The sequence below is a fragment of the Phaethon aethereus genome (assembly GCF_964289735.1).
Source record: "Phaethon aethereus genome assembly, chromosome: 5".
In the NCBI taxonomy this organism is placed as follows: Eukaryota; Metazoa; Chordata; class Aves; order Phaethontiformes; family Phaethontidae; genus Phaethon; species Phaethon aethereus.
The window spans coordinates 30983004-31002860 of NC_138579.1; the positions used below are offsets into that span (position 1 = coordinate 30983004).

General features: G+C 35.4%; 1 protein-coding gene across 2 annotated transcripts in view; it reads right to left on the reverse strand.

Annotated features, from left to right (window-relative positions):
- Positions 1–19655, reverse strand: part of AKAP6 (A-kinase anchoring protein 6) — a gene marked incomplete at its 5' end in the record, with an annotated part of 225980 nt that extends 206325 nt beyond the window's left edge. For both annotated transcript variants that reach the window (XM_082000781.1, XM_082000780.1), the window contains one exon: positions 19332–19655. In XM_082000781.1, the coding sequence (XP_081856907.1) occupies positions 19332–19655 (324 nt within the window). The remainder of the gene's footprint in view (positions 1–19331) is intronic.
- Between the last annotated feature and the right edge of the window lie 202 nt (positions 19656–19857).

Sequence of the window (19857 nt, forward strand, 5' to 3'; positions counted from 1 at the left end):
GGTCAGCTAGCTAGCTCGTGTGCGTGCACACACAAAAGACAAGCTTTTCTGAAAGCACCACAATCAGAAACGCCATTAAAAGAGAGGTTTTTTTTAAAGGAGAGAATGATGAAGAAAACCCACCAAAACCAAACAAAAATAATCCCCACCAAGAAAAGCTGTTGCTTTTGCAAATGATTTAGTAACTTCTACACATCACTAATCATAATGAAACTGCTCCCTTGATGTTGTAGCAAAATATACCGTAGGTAAAATGTATTTTTGAGAATTAAGAATATTGAGAAAACAATGGTGAAAACAACATAAATTCATTTTGTCCTCATTTAAAAATATCAAATATATCCTGAGTTACATACAAACTTGAGACAGCATTCAAAGCTATTAGCAACAAGCTAATTGATAATGAGGTATCCCAAATAGCAACATTTAAAATACAATATATGCAACCAGAGTCTTCAAATATATCACAAGATCAAGAGGTTGAGTTTTTGAGTCAGCTGACCACTCATATACCTTTGAGGTGGTCAACACTCAGAAGGATACTGTAGTCAGCACAAATAGCACGTTACCTGAATGCATACACACTTCTGAACTGAGTGTAAGGACAGAAACGTCACTGTCATGGATACACAATTACCTTTTTTCAGAAGAACACCTTTATAAGAGAACATTTCTTATGCAATATCATAACCTAACTATTGGAAGACATCATGAAAGTATTGGCTTGCTAATGCAGGATAGCCTCAGCCATCAAAAACTCTAAGAAGGAAGTTAATAAAAAAAGATTTTACCTCTCTCAGACATACTCTTTTTTAAAACATGGAAATCAGCACTAAAATAGATGTTTTCCATTTTAGATCTATTCCTGCACATAGAATAGGTTGATTTCTGTAGGAATAAGCAGTAACTTAAAAAAAAAAAAAAGAGGGTAACAGTATTTGATTCAAAAATGGCAGGAAAAATACCAGTAAGACAAATGTTTTGATTCAGTTCTTAGTAAAAAAAAAAAATCAGATTAGGACTACTGACTTCAGATTAGAGGAAAGAAAAATTTGACTGAAGCAACATTTCCAGGTTTGGCCACAGTTGCTTGCTCTGTGCTCAAAGATTATATCCTACACTACATTACCTGGTTTTATTCAAGTCACTTAGAACAATGTGATATGAAGCTCTCTGGCCAAATTTTAAAAAATCATAGCTCAAAGTTATTTCAAATTATTTCAGTTGAAAATTATTTAAGTTCTAGTTTCAAATAATCTGGTTCAGAAATATTATAGCTTTCATAGGAAAAATACCAGTTTTCATCAGGTGCTAGTACTTAAACAGGTAGATACATAGGCTACAGTAGGTTTATATCCTTTTTACAATATGAAATAGAATTTTCAAAGGTTAATTAAAACCTTTATTTAATTTACATGCAACAGTGGCACAATACCTTGAGATGCTGTTAATCTGCAAGGGCTTCCTCTGGTTTGGGGCTTAACTTGTAAAATGCTGAGACAGTATAACTGAGGATCAGTGGCTCAGTTTTCTCTTTGAAACTTGATTCATACCTGTCTAATAGCAGGAAATCCATTTCCTGTTGAATACCAGGTAACTCCAGGAAACACATCTCAGCATGTCGCTTGCATTACTAGGTAGTATTTTACTTGCTGACTGCACTCCCTGTTCCAGGAAGGAGCTATAGATGAGTCAAGTTGGGTGAGAAAGGCATGCAGTCTACTGATGAGTTGGAAATGGACTACCATCTTAACCAGAAAAACTATAAAGATCGTGAATAAATCCATGGTGAAAGAAATATAATATATAAGAATAATATACATGAGCTGACTTTTTAATAAACAAACACTACATAGTAGGACGATAATTCAGGAAAGCTGGATGGTTTCATTATAAATGTTTTGAAAGATCTTTATTACTAGTAGCTCTGCAAAACAGGGCACATTTTCAGCAAATTATTGTGGATGTGTGAAAGAGAGAAGGCAGTAAAGGAAACAACTCAGGGATAGAATTAATGAGTCATATATTTTCCTTGAAATACAAACACTTTTAGAAGGGTTAGGTAAAATGCAAACAGTCAACGAAGTGACATCCATGATCAGTTTCATCACTCATGGGTTAATTTATGCACTCTAAAAATAATTATTGGGTGGGGTTTTTTTAATTTGTTAGTAATGATGTTTTGGGGTTTTTTTAGAAAAAAAAATATCAGAAATAAGATATGAAAGGCTTCTCATTTCAAACTTGTAATATACTTTTGTTTGGCATTTAATACCTATCTTTTTTCCCTTGTGCTATCTTTACCAACCAGACAGCCTACATAATTTCTAATACAAGCTCACATTTTATGTATAATGGACTGCCCTCATCTGCAACCAACCCAATCTTTTATAAGTTTGGCAAACAGAGCTAGATAACATGAGCTAAGCTAGTTTCAAGTTTTCCAGTTAAGTAAACTTTCACTGGAAAAAATATCCATTAGTTTAAATAAAAATTTTGCAAAGAAATCTGTGTACAATTTAACTGGAAAAGTTTCTCAAAAGCAGAATAGGCTTTGTCTCCATGATTTCCAGTTTGTATAAGTGACTCAATGAACATGATTTAAAAAAATTAGTTCATAGCCCATTATGCTTCTGTGGTTCTCAAGTGGGATGCAAAAGACCAAAATTCAGATCTGTTTTCCACTTGGTATTTACTAATTCACAGAAGTGTAGCTATGCATGGAGTACATCAAAGACTTATGCACGATAATTCAAGAAGGGTATCAAAACAAGTGTTGGATGCATGACATTATGCTGTTCCGCAACTTTTTAGATAAAATTCAGTTTTAGAGGGGTTGAAAATATCAGAATAAAGGATGGTTTTATTCTCTTACATGTAATTTAATCAAGTTTAAATATGAGAGTGGGAATGCTCAAACTTAATGAAGTTTAAATTAACTGATATTTTCATCATTTCCCCTAAAATTGTCCCTAAGCACCTCTCTAAGTCATCATAAACAAAAAAGGAAAACACACCAATTGGAAGTAGCAAATAGACTGAAAACAAAACAGATAAATTCTAACATGACAGTTTTTGCAGCATATGTATCACCATAATTTAATTAAAAAATGATGTTTAACAACAAATCAAACAATCTGTCCCAAGTGCTGATCCTATTGCACACATTTACATTTATTTAATGTCTTCAGAAAAAAAATACGTGAAGAAGTGCATCTATGTGAGGCCCGGAGAAGTAGTATAGACATTAACCTCACCTTTTGATAAAGAAAACATCAGTGAATACTGCCTTTGGCAGTTTCATTACTGGCATTTAAACTTAAAATCATTGAGACGATAACTAATTCTTTTCACTGCATACCTATTATGTATCCCTTTGTTGCAGCGTATCTTCCATTTGCACACAGCAGAGACTGAAGGTTTAATCTGTTCCTCCCTACATTTTCAAATTCTTTCCTTCAAAAAACAAGGAATTAAATGAGGATGCTTGGAGTGCAGATGTTGCCTTCCTATTTATTCTAGCAAACAAGTGCACTGAAAACAGATGAATCTGCAGATTTTACCCACACTTTCCAAGCTTAGTAACCTATTAAAAAAAATCTTAAATGCGTTATCATTACAAAGTATGAGTTGAAGTATTCAGAGATATATATTGTAATTGAAAGAATCTTAAATGGAGCCAGACTTCTCTGTTATAACATTTCATCATCCTCCTGAAAAACCAAAAGCTGAGTAAGGCTACTGCAGATGGATTCTTTTTATAAATTACATTTCTAATATTTCATAGAGAATAAAGAGCTAGACAAATAACAGTTTTAGCTTTTGCCTTGAAGGATTTAATCATGCAAAACTCTAAACATGGTCTTTCCTAGGAAACGAAAGGCTGGTTAAAACTGGTTTTCCTTCTCCTATTCCAAGTGACTGATTGTCACATTCCAGAGATTTCTAGGCAATGGGATTACATCATTCAATTTTTTTTTAATGGAAACAGCTGTTACATCCAATATTCATGACCTTTAAGTTTTCAATATCAAGTTATTCAGCTGTTCTTTCAGTCCATCTGAGTTGCAGCTAAATGAAACTGTGCAAAAGACCAAACAGTTTTATTCCATAGTTACATTAATGCACATATAGTTCCAGGGCAACAGGAAGAAAACAGAGCTTAGGGGAGAGGCAGCATACAAAAATCTTTGTCTTACCGCTGCTTCAGTGGACTGTCAGCCCCTTATTCATCCCACATGCAAAATCAGTATGGTATTTTATTGCATATTTCACATTGCTTCTTACTAGGGTTTGATATGCACAGCTGTATGTGTTATGTGTGAATAATTCTTATAGGACTTCACAGAAGGAAAAAAAAAAAGGGAAAGCACACACAGAGATTTTTAAGGCAGAGCACAGATACTTTTGAGGATATGTGCCAGCTCATATAATCAGCTGCCTATTTTTAAGCTTCAAGTTCAGCCTATCTTAGATCTTTTTCATGGTTTTTGTTTTGGGTTTTTTTCAGTGAAGGAAAACATGAGTACATTTGGATAAAAGGAGTTTATCATGTTTCTATTTAGAAACATATTTAGGTGATAGATATTTAGATGGTCATTAACTTATCAGAGGAAGGTAAACAAAATCCATTAGTCTACTTAATAAGGCATTTTGCAAACTTTATCATGGTGGGTACATTACATTTCCAGGATGTTGTTACACTGATGTCTGCATCTCTTCCAGAAAACTTGTTTTGTAATAATGCTTACTGCAAAATATAAAAGCCTGTTTTGATTAAAATAAATTGTGAAGCATAAACAAAACAGTAAAAGACCATGCTATTACAGAGAGAGAGCTTGCCTTAGGAACTGCCTGAGAGGGTGTGGGGTTGCTAGAAATGAAAGAGCTTGTTCTTACTCCTGATTTTGCTACCGGTTTATTTTGGACTTCAGTGTAAGTCACACTGTGTCTGTCTGGTCTGCATTATATCCAGTATACAGTGGGTGTGATAATCCTAACTTGTAATGTGTAAACAACTTTAAAATAGTGGGTAAAAACAACTAAAACATTCATTTACCCAGTGACCCATGCAGAACTGTAGAAGCCATAATTTTGTATCCAAGGAGAAAATTCTGGAGTTACAGGTGTCTCTGCCTTCAGGGACGCCCTTGAGTTAAACACTGTCTCCCACTAGCAGCATTGCCAGGCTGCTATTTTTCTCATATAAAGCACTGTAGGAATTCAATGTTTCACGGGAGGACCAGTATAAATATTTATAAATACAAGCATATATAAGTAAATGTACACGTTTTCCTAAGGGCTCTATATCAGCTCTACCATTGCAAGATGAAGCATTTTATTTTGTAAGTCGTCTTACGCTAAATTTGACACATTAGTAACGACTTTTTTTTCAGATAAACATTAAAAAAACCCTTGCAAATTTTTCCTGCTGATGCTGCAAAGCTCTGTGCATGTGCTACCAAACTTTTTTTTCCCTTCCCCTGCCTTTTTTCTCTCTCTTTTAATTTTTTTTCCCCCGCCTCAGCAGCTGCCAGGGAATTCCTCCGGCTCCCGGGAGCACTAGGTGGTGCTGCAGCACAACGGCAACCGACACCTGCCTGCTGCAAAAAGCAGCCGGAACATCTCCTGGCCTTTTTGTTTTTTAAAATATTGAAGTTACTAAACGTTATTACTGAAGACTATCGCACAGAGGCTCTGAGTTTTTATGTTGCGCTTTTTTTTTTTTTATCGGAACAGAAATTTTGGCTTTCTAGGACACTATATTTAGCATGGTTTTCTCACAAATGCTTTATGAATAGAAATAACGAACGAAAATTAATGTACATAATAAATGCAACTAATTACGCACTAAGCCAACATTTTTGAAACTTATAATTTATCTCCTTTACCTTCTTATACAGTGAACCAAGAGATTACAAAGATTTTCCTACAATACTACATGGCACAAAACTTGTACCTTGTGAAGGCAATTTCTCTAATAGGGGTACAATGCAATAAAGACATTTTAATCCTTTATAAAAATAATTCAACAAGGTACAACATTATAAGCATGTTATTTACATGTTAAAAAGTACCTCAAATATGTTATTAAACTCCACATTTGAGTGGTTTCATACAGTTCAAGGGCTTCCCAGGAACATAAGGTTGCCATCATGCCCATTTGCAAAACTGTCCCCTAAATGTACATTAGTTCTCTGGCTTTCTGTATATTGCTAAATGCACAGGTTTTGACTTTGTGTAGCTTTTTAAATTTTTGTTCATTTTGGCCCTGGTAAGTAGACTTCTATGCAGTAGGTAATTTCCCAATTGCAGCTGGTTCTGCAGAAGAGTAAAGTCCACTTGCCTGGAAGAGTTTGATGAAGTGAGGCCTTTAAAGTAGACTTGAAGCATTTAATAATTGCAGTTTAATGGAGAATTCTTGGAAATTCTTGTAGATGTCTAGTTTATAGTTCCTTCTCAATTACCGTTTTTCACTGCCAAAATTAAGTTGCCTCCTTTATATAAACACTAATAACTGTATTTCTTATTCAAGGCCAGATTATTCGAACAGAGCAAGGCAACAAAACCAGTATCCATTCAATTATGACAAGTGAATCTTGGTCTAATAAGGGAACAGCTAAGACTAAGTATAAAACCTCCTTTCAAGTCAGCGAGATCAGATTCTAGTAATGCGGGACCATGTGTGAACACACACAGCCAACTGTTGACTAGTGAATTTGCTGCAGGAACATACTATGGCCATACTAGAAACTCTTCGAAGCAGAAGCAAGACTTACACCCTCAGAACCTATGCATTCATTGTGTTGAGCATACTGGAAAAGGTATTACAGATTTTAAACTGAACTTTCTCTTTACTCTTCTATGGTCATAGAAATTACACAAAGCCAGACTTAAAAAAAAAAAAAAAAAAAGAACATTAAAATGAAATAAGGTCCATGTGTAGAGAATAGCATTGTCTTCTAGTTCCCTCCTTCCTTTCTAATGCAGTATTAATTAAACATGTGCTCTGGCAGGCTCCTGCCCTCTCCACAGAACATGGCATTGGTCCAGGTTAAGAAAGAAAGAATGGCTTTTTGAAGTAGCAATTCAGCATGGTAGCAGATGACACGGCAATGTGCTTCAGTGAAGGACAAAAAGAAGAAGAAAATGAAAAAGGACAAGAATCAGATGGGAGTTTTGAAAGACAAAAATTGTGGGAGAGAGAACCTGAAAAGAGCAGAAAGGAAAAGAAAACAGAGGAGAGAGGCTGGAAAATAAAGCTGGCAACCGATGGCTAGAAACTGATTTGCAACCTAACAAGATAAAACTCCTGAGCTGGTCTACACTGACATGTGTATTCTTTTGAACAGAGGAAAACCTCTTTTTCAGCAGTTTATAAGTTACCTATATAATGTGGATTTTCCCTTGGTAATTTTTCAAACAACCTCTGTAATAACTTACAGGTGTGGCCCTGTCGTTCTGATTTGCTATCTTTTTCAGACCTCCTGTAATAAAACAATGCAGTAGCAAAGAAAATAGCAAAGAACTGATGCAAAATTCACAAATCAATCCCAAATACTGCAATTACAAAAATGAGAACAGTGGTTTAAATTGCAGTGAAGATCACCATGAAGCCTTTGCCACTCAAACACTTGGTTTGATGATATATTTATTTATTCTTTGTCATTTAAAAAAATAGAAATAAAAAACAGGGGTAGACATTGAGAAAGAGATATTTTAAGTATTTAATTCATAATTAGGATCACAAACAAGTCTGGAACAGATTTAAGTCAGGGAAGCTATTCTTGCAGATCTTGGCTGAAAATCAAAAGCATATAATTTAAATTGTAATGTGGTAAAAAAGCATGTTTTCAGCATTCCTTACTTATTCTAGCTGAAGTTTGAAAGAAATACAGCACTGTCAGTATTTTGTATTTCTCTGAAAGAAAACAATGCTATTCATAACTAGAGATACAATGTTCCCATGGAGAAAAGAGACTGACTCCCTTCCCATGTATACTTTTTTCCTATTTACGTCTTCCTTGATCTCTCATACTGAGCTGCATTCATAAACAATGCGGATACTTAAACTACTCTTCGAAGAGAAGATTATATTTGTGTGCATCATATGCAAGAATCCATATGAGGTTACACACATTTACAGGTAATGCGCTGCGTAATACTTGCCATTTTAATCCAATGTATCAAAATTACCCATTTCAAGTCGAAATGCTAGGCCCATGTGAAAAATAGGTAAAGAAGGGATCCCTGTACCCGATACCGGACAAACAAATGCATAACAAACTGTCTTCACAGTTAAACCAGGCATCTGAACTTTCCGGAAGCCCCTATAAACACTGTATGAAAGAAGTCCAAATGACCTCAGCAAAGAAAACACAAGATAGCTTAAATGGTATCACGTCTATACAACTACTACTGTATTGCCTTTGGAAATATCCCTCCTCCTTTTATTTTATCATGAGTCTCATGATACCTGATAATATTCTTAAATGTCCAGATTGTGAAATTTATTTATTTACTCAAAACCCTGGATTTAATTAAAAGGTTTCTAGCCTTGCTTGGTTCTTAAAAATATATCCTCAAAATAACTGCTGAGGAACAAATAAGCATATTCAGTTTAGTATTTCAGCTCTATAATTTTAAAGCATAGTTGGCTAATGATTTTGCAGACCTTCCATTTGTACGATTTTATCTTTTTTTTGTCTTTTTTGCTGGACAGTGCTGGGATGTAGTGAACAAATTCAGCTATACCTTTCATACAAGCTGATTGAGTAGTGTAGAAACCATTTTGCTCATCCCACACAGCTTAATAGCTTTAAAAATTCAATTCTGTTCTATTATTCTGGGGGTCAGTTGGATACTCTACTGTATTTAAAAGTACAGATGCTTTGCACCATTTACAATGTAACATTGCTCTTTGAGTGCAATTTCTGCTTCCCAAAGGACATTAGCAATATTCTGTCATGTCAGAAATTTTTATCCTGTCAATGTGCTAAATAGACACATAGACATAGACTAGCCCTCCATAACTATGAAGAACAAGGTGAACTGCAAATACAGAGATCTTACACACACAAATCAAATTATGTACTACAGTGAATTGTAATATAGTAGCTCAAATATTTTAGGTCAGATAATTCAGAAGAATCTTGGAGAAAAAAAAAAAAGGAAATTTTGTCCAAATACTGAAGTAGTAGTGGCACTGAACTTATTTTACAGTATTACAAGCATGATATATACATGTACACATATATTTATGCACACATATGGCCCTATGTATGTGCTAGTTATTAAAATAAACATATTTCAGAATGTCAGATCACAATCACATTGGAAACGCACATATAAAATCATCTATTCCCTCTACATTACCAGATAAATTATGATTAAACTTACAGAACCTATTCTGCAGAAACGTTACTTGCTTTCTCGCCTTTTGAATGTGTAATTTGTGATCAGAAGCAAATGTACTCATCAGAACACAAAGAGGTGAACGGCTGCACCAAAAGAGAAGACTGTATACTGTAACTTGTTTCAAGTCCCTTCTGAAGTATGTAACCACAGCTAAGGGCAGGTACCGTTGCAGGGCCAACTGTGGAGAATAAAAGCAACATAGTTCACTGAAATTTATGAGATGCATTTCCTCAGCTAATACAAATTATGAAAATAAGTACACTGCTCGATGGGAAAGGTAAATTGCAGTGTATTACTAGATTCAGTCAATTTTTTATTTTGTGAAAACTTATGAAAGGTCTGTCAGAATTTTGGAGTGCTATGATTGCTAATGCAATTACTTTACGCCTTCTAAATCGCATGTGTTTTCCAAAAAGAAATGGAAACATTTCCAAAAAAAGAAATCTTCTATCTTTTGAAATGCAAGGCCTAGAATCATAACTGACTCCACAGAAGCTGTTATCTTCCTCCAGGGAATCGTTTACAGGGAGAAAGAGGAGAGAGCATTCATAAAGCTTTAACAGATGGAACTGGTAGGTATTAATTCTCTTTTTCCTCCCTGTTTCTGCACAGTCCATTGTAAACGGTTCAGCTTCTGTTCAAAGAGAAAGCTTGTTCATCTGTCTCTGATTCTGCATAATGTCACTAGAGACCGTTACATGGAACACATTAAAATCTTCAGATCAAATCTTTTGGATGTATGTTTGTAATACTGCTAATGCTTCATTACACACAACTCAAGGAAGCATAAGACAATCCAAGAAAAAAAAAAAATCTAGTGTGTATTTATAACCTTTTCTGAAGATGATGACATCACTACACCTACAATGTCAGTCAGACAACAGCCTGAACCCAGGCTCTTGCCCAGACTTGCCACCCAGCCATACTTGCTAGATGAAAACAACGAGGCCAAGCTCCAGAGCAATGCTTAAGAAAAGCTCAGCATCCAGCCTGGTTCCCAGACTGCCCTAAGAAGACAGATGAGGCTCAGGCAAGGCCACATGAACTTCATCTCAATCCTACAGAAGACATCTCATGTACCTCAGGCACAGGATAGGTACTATGCACAGGGCAACTTTTCAATGAAAAGTATAACCGTAGCTATACAGACATGTCATTGCGCTCTCCACAGGGAAATACACAACACCCTTTTGCTGTGCTTACTTGGTTGTTAGTTGTGAGATTTTAACTGATTTACAAAGGAATCACATCAACTTACAGAAGGTTTTTTAATGGTTAACCATATAGAAAGGGATTTCATTCTGAGGAAGAATTCATATAATTCGAGAGAGAAATATCCAAGGATCTTTAGAAATCACAAACTTCTGGAACTTGTTCTTACTAAAATACAAGTGTGTTATGTTACTGAAATATTCATGTTGCATTTCTGGCTTTCAGACAGCCATCATCCTATAAGCTGAAATTTCTTCTGTCAACTCTCTCATAATAAAAGCCCATCAGGCAATTTTAACCACAACGAAGCAAACTAAAAAATTCCTTACATTTTGTGCAATTTTCTGTGCCTGTTCTTTGACTGCTCCCTTATGCCATATTAGAGTTTTTAGATATCTATTATAAGTGACATGTAATTATAAATTGAAAAAGCAACAAACCCTGCCAGTATAATGACTAATAAAAAATATGTCCACAAAGCCTACTGAAATATGCAAAGCAAGAAAATGTCTGCAAACATAATAGTTCACAATGCAGATCAGAACTAGATTACTGTTATAAAATATAATAATATCCTACATTCTAAACTACATACAGACTCAAAAAAATCCTCAAGAAAAAAATCACCAAGAGGATTTATGTGGCACTGCTTTTTGTGTGTATGCTTTTGTTTATACACACACACATATTTACACATATATTTATAAAATAAATTCTTTCAACCAAGTCACAGCTACCATAATAAAAATTCCCATTGGCATCTTTACTTTCAAATAAAAATAAAGATGTAGTGTCAATGACCTTTAATTTTAAAAGTTGACATTACTAAATCTTACTCATACTGTTGAAATAGTATTAATTTAGGGTTTTTTCAGCAAATCTGGACATCAGTAAGTGTTATTATCATCACGTATACATATACTAAACAACAAAATACATTCCCTCAGCATATGTTTTGGGTAAATAATTTGCACGATGACTTAACATACTCTTTATTAAGTTGAAAAATTGTTGTATTTATATCATTACATCATTATATCCAGTAAACATTTGTGTTTGAGTCAGATTAGGATACAAGACTAGAGAAGACTGTAATAGGTAACATCTGTGCTGGAATTTGATATTTACTTTAATATTTCTCCAGAGACCATTGGTAGAGTACATTAGCTCATTTTCTAAAGCCTGTATTAGCATATTTTAATGTAGGAGCAATATGAAGTGAGAGGAGGGAGAAATAATCATTATAATTGGTCAAAGTGCACTTACATGCATTCATGTATTGATGAGGACTAAGCCAGAAATTCTGGAATAACTATATATTTCAAAAGTGTAGATGTTCCAATAAGAGTGAGATTTTGCAGAGGTTTTTTTTTTTAGAACTAGATGAAGAAACTGAGAGTGGTAAAGCACCCACTTTTTCCCTCATCTTATAGCTTCAATGCACTTTTCATGGGCAAATGTTCATCTTTATTCTCCTGAGTCTCCTGACTGCTGAATAATCCAAATATCTATTTTAGGACAACCTTAAAGACCTCCATAGCATTGCAGATGCTACTCTCCTCTTATATCTACATAATCCCCTGAATTACACACCACCCTTCTGTGTCCAACTACATTGCTCAGATATCAATGAATGCATCTCTACCCTCACAAGAAGAGGACTCACTTGGAGGGAATGTCACAGGTTGCAGTATTTTTGTTCAGTGTATCCTTACTGGTTTGCTTTGAAGAAACTCAAGTTGATTTAAGGAGCTGTTCAGATTGTACCCTTGCGCTAAGGGAAGGGCTTAGGTGCTCCACACATTGTTCACAATTCCTTACCAAAGGCTATGCATATGGACCCCAAATGAGTTGATTAGGTATTTTTTTTATTTTTTTTCTTTTTAAAAAAAATCAATTTTGCCCAGGTCCAGAAGGATACCAGTGCTGGTGTCTTCTACCACTCCAAGGAATATTCAAGTCCTTTTGTTAACAAGAACAGTAATTCCAATACTTTTTGTTGGTATCCTTTCCCTGCTCTTCTAGAAAGTCCAAGCTTAAAAAGGGTCCAGCACACTGTCTGCAACATTTATTATTTATTAATTTATCCTGATAAATTATGCAAGCCAGATCCTCCATTATAACTGGGGTTACCACTTAAGTCCTTTCCAGCTCTTAGCTGCTTTCATTCCCTTGATACATAGATAAAAACAGACTAAAAAAGTAGTTCTCACTTTTCTACTCAGAAATGATATCACAACAGGTAGGAATTTCTTACTGTTCCTCCATATTTTTCTTCTTTTTATTAGCTCCCAATTCTTTCATCCTCTTCTTATGGTCTGAACAGCAGCCTTCTATCCTAATTTGATCCCCCAAATGATGACCAGCTTTCTTTAGAAGGCAACTGAATCTCCAGTAAAGTACACTTTTTCTGTGTTCATACTATGTCTCCTGTGGCATCCAAGTAGACAATTAGAGGAAAATGGGTTTGCATAAATATGGGCTATATCAAAAGAATTGCTTACTAAATTGTAATGGGAGAAAGAAATCAGTTTAACTTCATTGTATCTACACAGACTGAACAACACTGGCAGGAGAGGGGGAAAGCTTTTTTTCTATTAGGCTGAGCGGCACAGTTTAAATCCACGTAACTTTAAAAAAGTATTGTCTTAACCTGCCATTATTTGCTTTAAAAAAGAAATTATCAATGTGCATTAACTAAAAGTCAAAGGTATAAAATTTCACTTTGAAATTACAGTATTATCTACAACTACACTAGATCATAATTTAAAATTAGATTACAAATGTTGATGTTTATTGTTTTTTCTAAGGTTACTGTTGAAAAACGGATTGTCTGAATATTAATAAACCAATATAGTCACTAGCATTAGTCAAGTACTTGAAGTTAAAAACATGTAAGAGCCTACATAGTCTTAAAAGATACTCACTTAGTATAAAATATTTGTAACGCCACAAACGGCTTCAGCACTAACAAGTATATATAGCTAACAGTAATCCAAGGCATTCATTTATTTATTGAGAAATGTTATAAGCAATAAGAACAGTATTTTTTTTCCATTAGGAACTTAAGACTAGGCCTTCAGGAATGTGTTCTTAACAGAGTTTAATGACCAGAGCAGAATAAACATTAGGACAGAAGGTAGGCAGCAATGCAATCCTGAATCATCTTGCTCAGTTGCCATTTAGCTTGTAGCTGTCTAAATAGCACAGGTACACCTCGATTGCTCATTCCATTAGAAATACCCATCTGCCTAAACTTTTACATTTCTGAGCTCAGGCTACCACCAGCCCTGGAAGTCTGAGCAACTTTGCACCTAATTTCTAGAAGTAATTAGTACCTAGAAAATTGACATTTACTTGAGCATCATTTTCATCCTTGAAGGCACTGACCTGGTAGCTGAGTGATCAGCATGCCTAAGACCTCCAGGATTGCACTCTATATAGAACAGAGCATGAGCCTCTGTTTATGTTTGATAACATAAAGTCAAGGGGTTACGACAATTTTTGAGCAATGTAGAAAAGTGGGTTTGCTCCCCTCAAGCAGAAGAGAATTTAGCCTAAAACCTACAAAACCAAGATTACTCTTATAAGTGTGGGGTTGTTGTAGTAAAACATGTTAAGATGTGGTAAACAAGTCACGTCTTTTTCCTTAAAAACATCAATCTGAGCAAGACTGTAGAAATGCCATGCAAGCTGAAAGGCTTCAAAACAATGTGATTGACCAAATAGCGTTTGAGAAACACGTATTTATTTCTGGTACTCCATGTTTTCCATTCTGGATTTTTTCCAAAACAGGGGAATATACTCAGGGCACAGAGGAAAACTTAAAAATTAAAAAAAAAAAAAAAAAGTAGATGTACTCAACTACTCAGAAAAAAAGGAAAAGCTAATAAACCCACCTGTTTAATATTCAGGCCTGCACTGTAAGTAAAGGGTAGCTTCTGCAAAACCCAGCTGCTGAACAGTCAATCTGTGTTTACCAGCATTTACACTCTATTACCCTACAGAACGCTGTGATTTCAGCAAGCTGTTCAGAGGCAAGCTAAACAAGAATACAACTTCTTAACCAACCCATTGCTTCCTTTAAATTGTGTATGAAATCTTGTGGTAGATGAGGTACGTCAGCAATGCTGCTAGCATTAAATAAGTCCTTTTACAGATTATGATAAAGACAATTCTCAGTTACAAATTACAAGAAATTGAACTTACTGAAGTTATCTTCCAGACTCAGCCACATATTGAATGACTTATTTTAACATTTGAAAAAAAGAAGATTGATTTTTGGTCTCAAAAAGAACTGATATAGGAAAAAAGAAGTTGAAAGGTATTCAGAAAAGTAACTTGGTCAGCCTTCAGTATTTATTCAATAAAACCAGTAATATTTAATATTATTTATTCAATAAAAGCCTACTAAATTCAAGTGGAAGGAGTGAGAGAGACACCTACGGTACCCTGGTTTTACATTTTTTCAAAATGATAGCAATGGAATGAAAAAAGGAATAATCTGTATCTAACTGCAGATGTATTAGATACTAATAGCCTTTAATATCTTGCTTTGATAATTCATTACACACTTCTCTTATCCAGGATTTAAATACAAGGAGAAAGGCAACTAAAAATTCTTTGGCCTCCAAAATGGTGGAAACAGATAACAAAAGGATAATGGTTACATGATATTTGACCTCTATCCAAAGTTCATTAAGATCTTGTTGTAGGATCCAGGAGGAAAGATGAAAAATCTAGTGAAGAGATTTTCAGGCTGACACAGGTACCCTGGAAGAAGATGACTGAAGTGTCTCTACTTGGAAAGAGAGAAAAGTTCAGTAGTCTGGAAAGATCTAAAGACGTTATCATAGCATAAAATGTGTTTGTTTCCATGTCAATATACAATATATGATGCAGACATTTAAGTCACAAAGCAGTGGTGGAGTGCTTTACACGAAAATAAATTAGAAATTAACAGACACCTCAAATACAGAAGATTATACTAAATCATCCAAAATGACAGTTTTTTCAAAAGGACAAAAAGCAATAATCAATGAGTTGAAACTCTAGACCCTTCCCTGAGAGTGTTAAGGAATATAAAGTAAAGCAGAAGAATGGGAATTGAATCCAAGTTAGACCTCATGAGGATTCCAAGAATTTGCTATAAAAGCAAGCATATTTTATTCAGACTAAAAAAGCTAAATGGATCATGAAAACATCTCAGCAAGTTAACACAATATAAGGAGAGAGAGAGCACACTTTTAGATTTGCTTGTAGTAAAAACGTAATTTTTTTTAATCTCTTTTATAAATATTTGCAATTGGTAACAGCTACACTGAATATGTTAAGAGAGATGTGAATGTATCTTAGCACAGCTTAAGAGTCATGACCAGATAAATGACATTCCAGACCCCAGGGAGTTATTCTTCATGCATCTAGCTTACTGAAGCACTCATGTGAAGCTAAGCTTTCCAAGAAATTTCCCAAGGGTTGACGTAAGAAAAGCCTCCCACTCATGTTGCATGGCTAGTTCTGAGAAAGGGCATTGCAAAAGTGAGAGAAACAAGTCTTTTCAAAGGATCGGTGGTGACTAGTAAAACCTCAAGTCATGTAGCATGAAAAGAGACTGCAAGCAAACACCAAAATCCCCAAGGAGCAAGCCACAAAAAAGAAACAATGCTCTTGATTACAGAAAGGGCAGAAGGACAGACATATCTGCAACAGGAATGTAGAGCAAATATTCACAAGAGAAATAGATGATCTCTTTGCTGAACAATTTTTCCAAGGAATAACATAAAAAGTCTGCTATGGCCTAGATCCTCAAACCAGCCCTATCACCGTGAGCTAACTAACAGCCAGAGGAAGGAAATCAGCTTTAAGCATCCAAAATGAATAGAAGCTGCCTGAAAATGGAATTGGACCTCTCCTGGTTGAGCAAAACAAACTATGAGGAAAAGAAAAATGTTTGCCTTACTGCTACATTTGCAGTTTAAAAATTATATTCAGAAACTATTGTGTTATAGACTTTTATCCTGAGTCTGTATCATCAATTCTTGTCTTTATGATTTGGACAAAGGAGTAGAGAGAAGACTTCTTAAATTTGCAGATAATGACAATATGTGTGCTGAGGGAGATACTTCAAACATACCAGAAGACGGATTTGGAACTGAAAAAGTCATGGACACACCTGAGAAATGGGAGATTAAAAAGAAGCTCAATAAAGGACAGAGGGAAAATCTACATGTAAAATTTCACAGATAAAATGGATGAGAGGTGAAAAACCCATAGTGCAGCAAAAGAGTTTGGGAGTTACAGCGAATCACAAGCTGAGCATGTATCAAACATCTCTTGCTGTTGTAAAAAAAAAAAGAAAGTACTAAACTGCTTTGTATTGTTTGAAAGGCATGTGAAATACTTTTCCCAGCCTTCAGGCAGTGGTGAAGCTTCATATTGAGCCCTATCTCAAGCCTGAGCACAAAAATTCCATTAGGACCCAGATCAACTGGAAGGAGCCCCTCAAGGAGAATTATCAGAGCACAGAACAAATGAAAAAAAAAAGAGGATCTATATGAGGTTATATTTTTTATGTTCTTTTTTTTGGTTTTTTGTTTAGTTGATTTTCATTAAGTTACATAATGCAAGAGGACACAAGGATAAACAACTTAAAATATATCTAAAGTCTGGATAAAAGCCTTTCCACAACACTTGCTTTTACATTCTTCTTTCTTTTCTGTCTGTATACAGGTTTAAAGGTAAGCAGGTCACAGAAGTTTTATATTCTTAATGTGTTTGTTAAGACTTTGCTGCGTTTTTTACCACTACTAGAGATCTTTCTGAAAAACGTAAAAATATATCAAATTTTTTTTAAAAAAATCATCAAATACAAGTAATTATTGTGCATACACACAGATACACACATGTACAAACACACAGAAAAAGAGCACTTCCCTCTGAGTACAGCATCTGTACACAGAATACTTGACAGCCTCAGTGACAGCCCCTCCAGGCTGACAGGCCAGATAATTACAAATAATTGAGATTCCTTCATGGTATTCTTTTATTCTTTTATACAGTTGCATTAACCAGATGTCTTCCTACTCCCAAACAATCCCTAGGTGCTACAGCAATTGCTTACATGGAAAAAAAACATTAGGAAAGTATTTTATGAACAGCCATTGACTCTTGCAACTTCACAAATAAACTCTGAAAAGGGAAAACCATGACAAATGTCATTCATCCACTGACTTCCGTTTGGCAATAAAACATTTTAGTGGATGCGTGAGGGTGAGTTATATGTACGGAATATTCTCATTTTTAAGCAGGCACAAATCAGTTCTGCTTGTGCTCTGAGCCAGCCCAAAGCTCTGAGTGAACATGGTCCACAAGCTCCACAGCTCTTTAGTTTCAGCTCAGCACTGCACTAATAAAGCCAACAAGCAATTCCAGATCAGAACTGGCACCTAGTCCAGAAAGATTTGTTGTCTGCCTGCATAAATACCTTTTAGACATGTTTGCTAAAAACTTACTGCACATTGCAGATATAGTCCTTTCTCTCATCAAAAGCTGGCAATGCCTACCCCAAATTTTTCAGAAAAATGGTAGGACCATAAAAAACTCAACATCATCTTTTATTTGGTTAGGACTGATTACAGTACAATTGCTGTATGGTTAGTGCTAGTACAGAGTTGTATTTTAAGACAGCCTACAGCTCCAGTCCTAAAATAAACACAAATAAAATACCATCACGCTGAGTATGAAGGAAGACTATGTTCACACAAACAGGCCTCAGAATACAACTCTGAAGACAGCTCAGTCTGAAGAGATAACATTTGCCTACTATTTTGGGAGGTTGTTTGCTTCCTTCAAAAGCATGCTTCATCTGCTGCAGCAAACCAATCCGTGCAAACAAATGTACACATACAGACATTATCTGAATTTCACCTTGAATTTCTTTAATACCTTCAAAGATTCAACACCAAAATCTGAATCGAGGACCAAGACTGAGGTAATTGTTTAAAAAAAGGTAGTTGTGTCCAGTTGCCAGTTTGGGGGAAGGGAGATTGTTGCTCTTTTAGTTTACAGAAAACACAGATTTTTGGGGGACAAAGTCCAGTCTTGCTAATGCATTTTGTTGCTGGGAAAAAAAAAAGTTGATTTACTGGCTGTGTCTGTTCGAATCTTATCACTTTTTATTTCTTACCAAGATTCAGATCTGAAAAAAAAATTCTACACATTTACCATTTTGTATGTAGTCCCACCTCAGTTCAATCTTCAATATAACCTTTATGTGACTTAAAGGACACATATTAGACCACCTTTCCACACCTCTGAAACTTGCCTAGTTTTCAAATGAGCAGCCATGTTTATTGGGACACAAATTTGGGAGTTTTAGGTACTGAAGCCCATTAAAGTCAACAGGAATATTTCTGGGGTATCTGGTCGGATTATTGTTAGTGATGTATTAGCTGCTCTTGGAGTGTGAACATGTTCATTAATATGGTTATGACTGTTGAATTAAGTCATGAGTAAATAATGTTACAAAAAAATCTGAGAATTACATGGTTTCTATTATCTCCCTGGAAAGGAGTCATTCACTTTTTAACACAGGCTGTCAGACATGCTAGACCAGGTATGAGAAGTCCTTTTGTTTACTTTGCCAGTAGCAGAGTCAAGAAACCACCTTCAATGAAAAGTCTGCAATATAAAATTCATCCTACCTTCAGCTGTACTAGATGCACATCCACATGTTTGCTATCCGAATCCTGCTGGACAGAGTAGGTCAGATCCCTGACTCTTTCAGACGTCACCCGAAGCCAGGTCTCAATTTCTGGCAAGTGGAGAACAATCTTCCAATCGGCCCCAGTGTGTAGAGGAGGCGGCTTTTCATACTGCTGGCCAGAATCAATTTCCTTCATGACATCCTCTTCCCCATCTCGTTCCACTGTAGGGGTCATGTTTATAAGCATGGGAGATGCATCAGACGGCATGGAATCTGGTTCCTGTGTTCTCATGGGGGAAAGTGCTACATCCATGGCTAACATGGGAAAGTCTAAACCATAATTCTTTCCAAAATAGCTGCAAAGATAAAAAGAAAAGAGGCTGCTGTTACAAGACCAAATTTTGCAACAAAAATGTTCACAAGACAAGCAGTAAATGGCAATGTCTCAGACATATCATATTTCTAAATAAATTCTTCACCCTGCAAATCTACACTAGAGGTTCAGGAGTAGGGAAGTGAACATG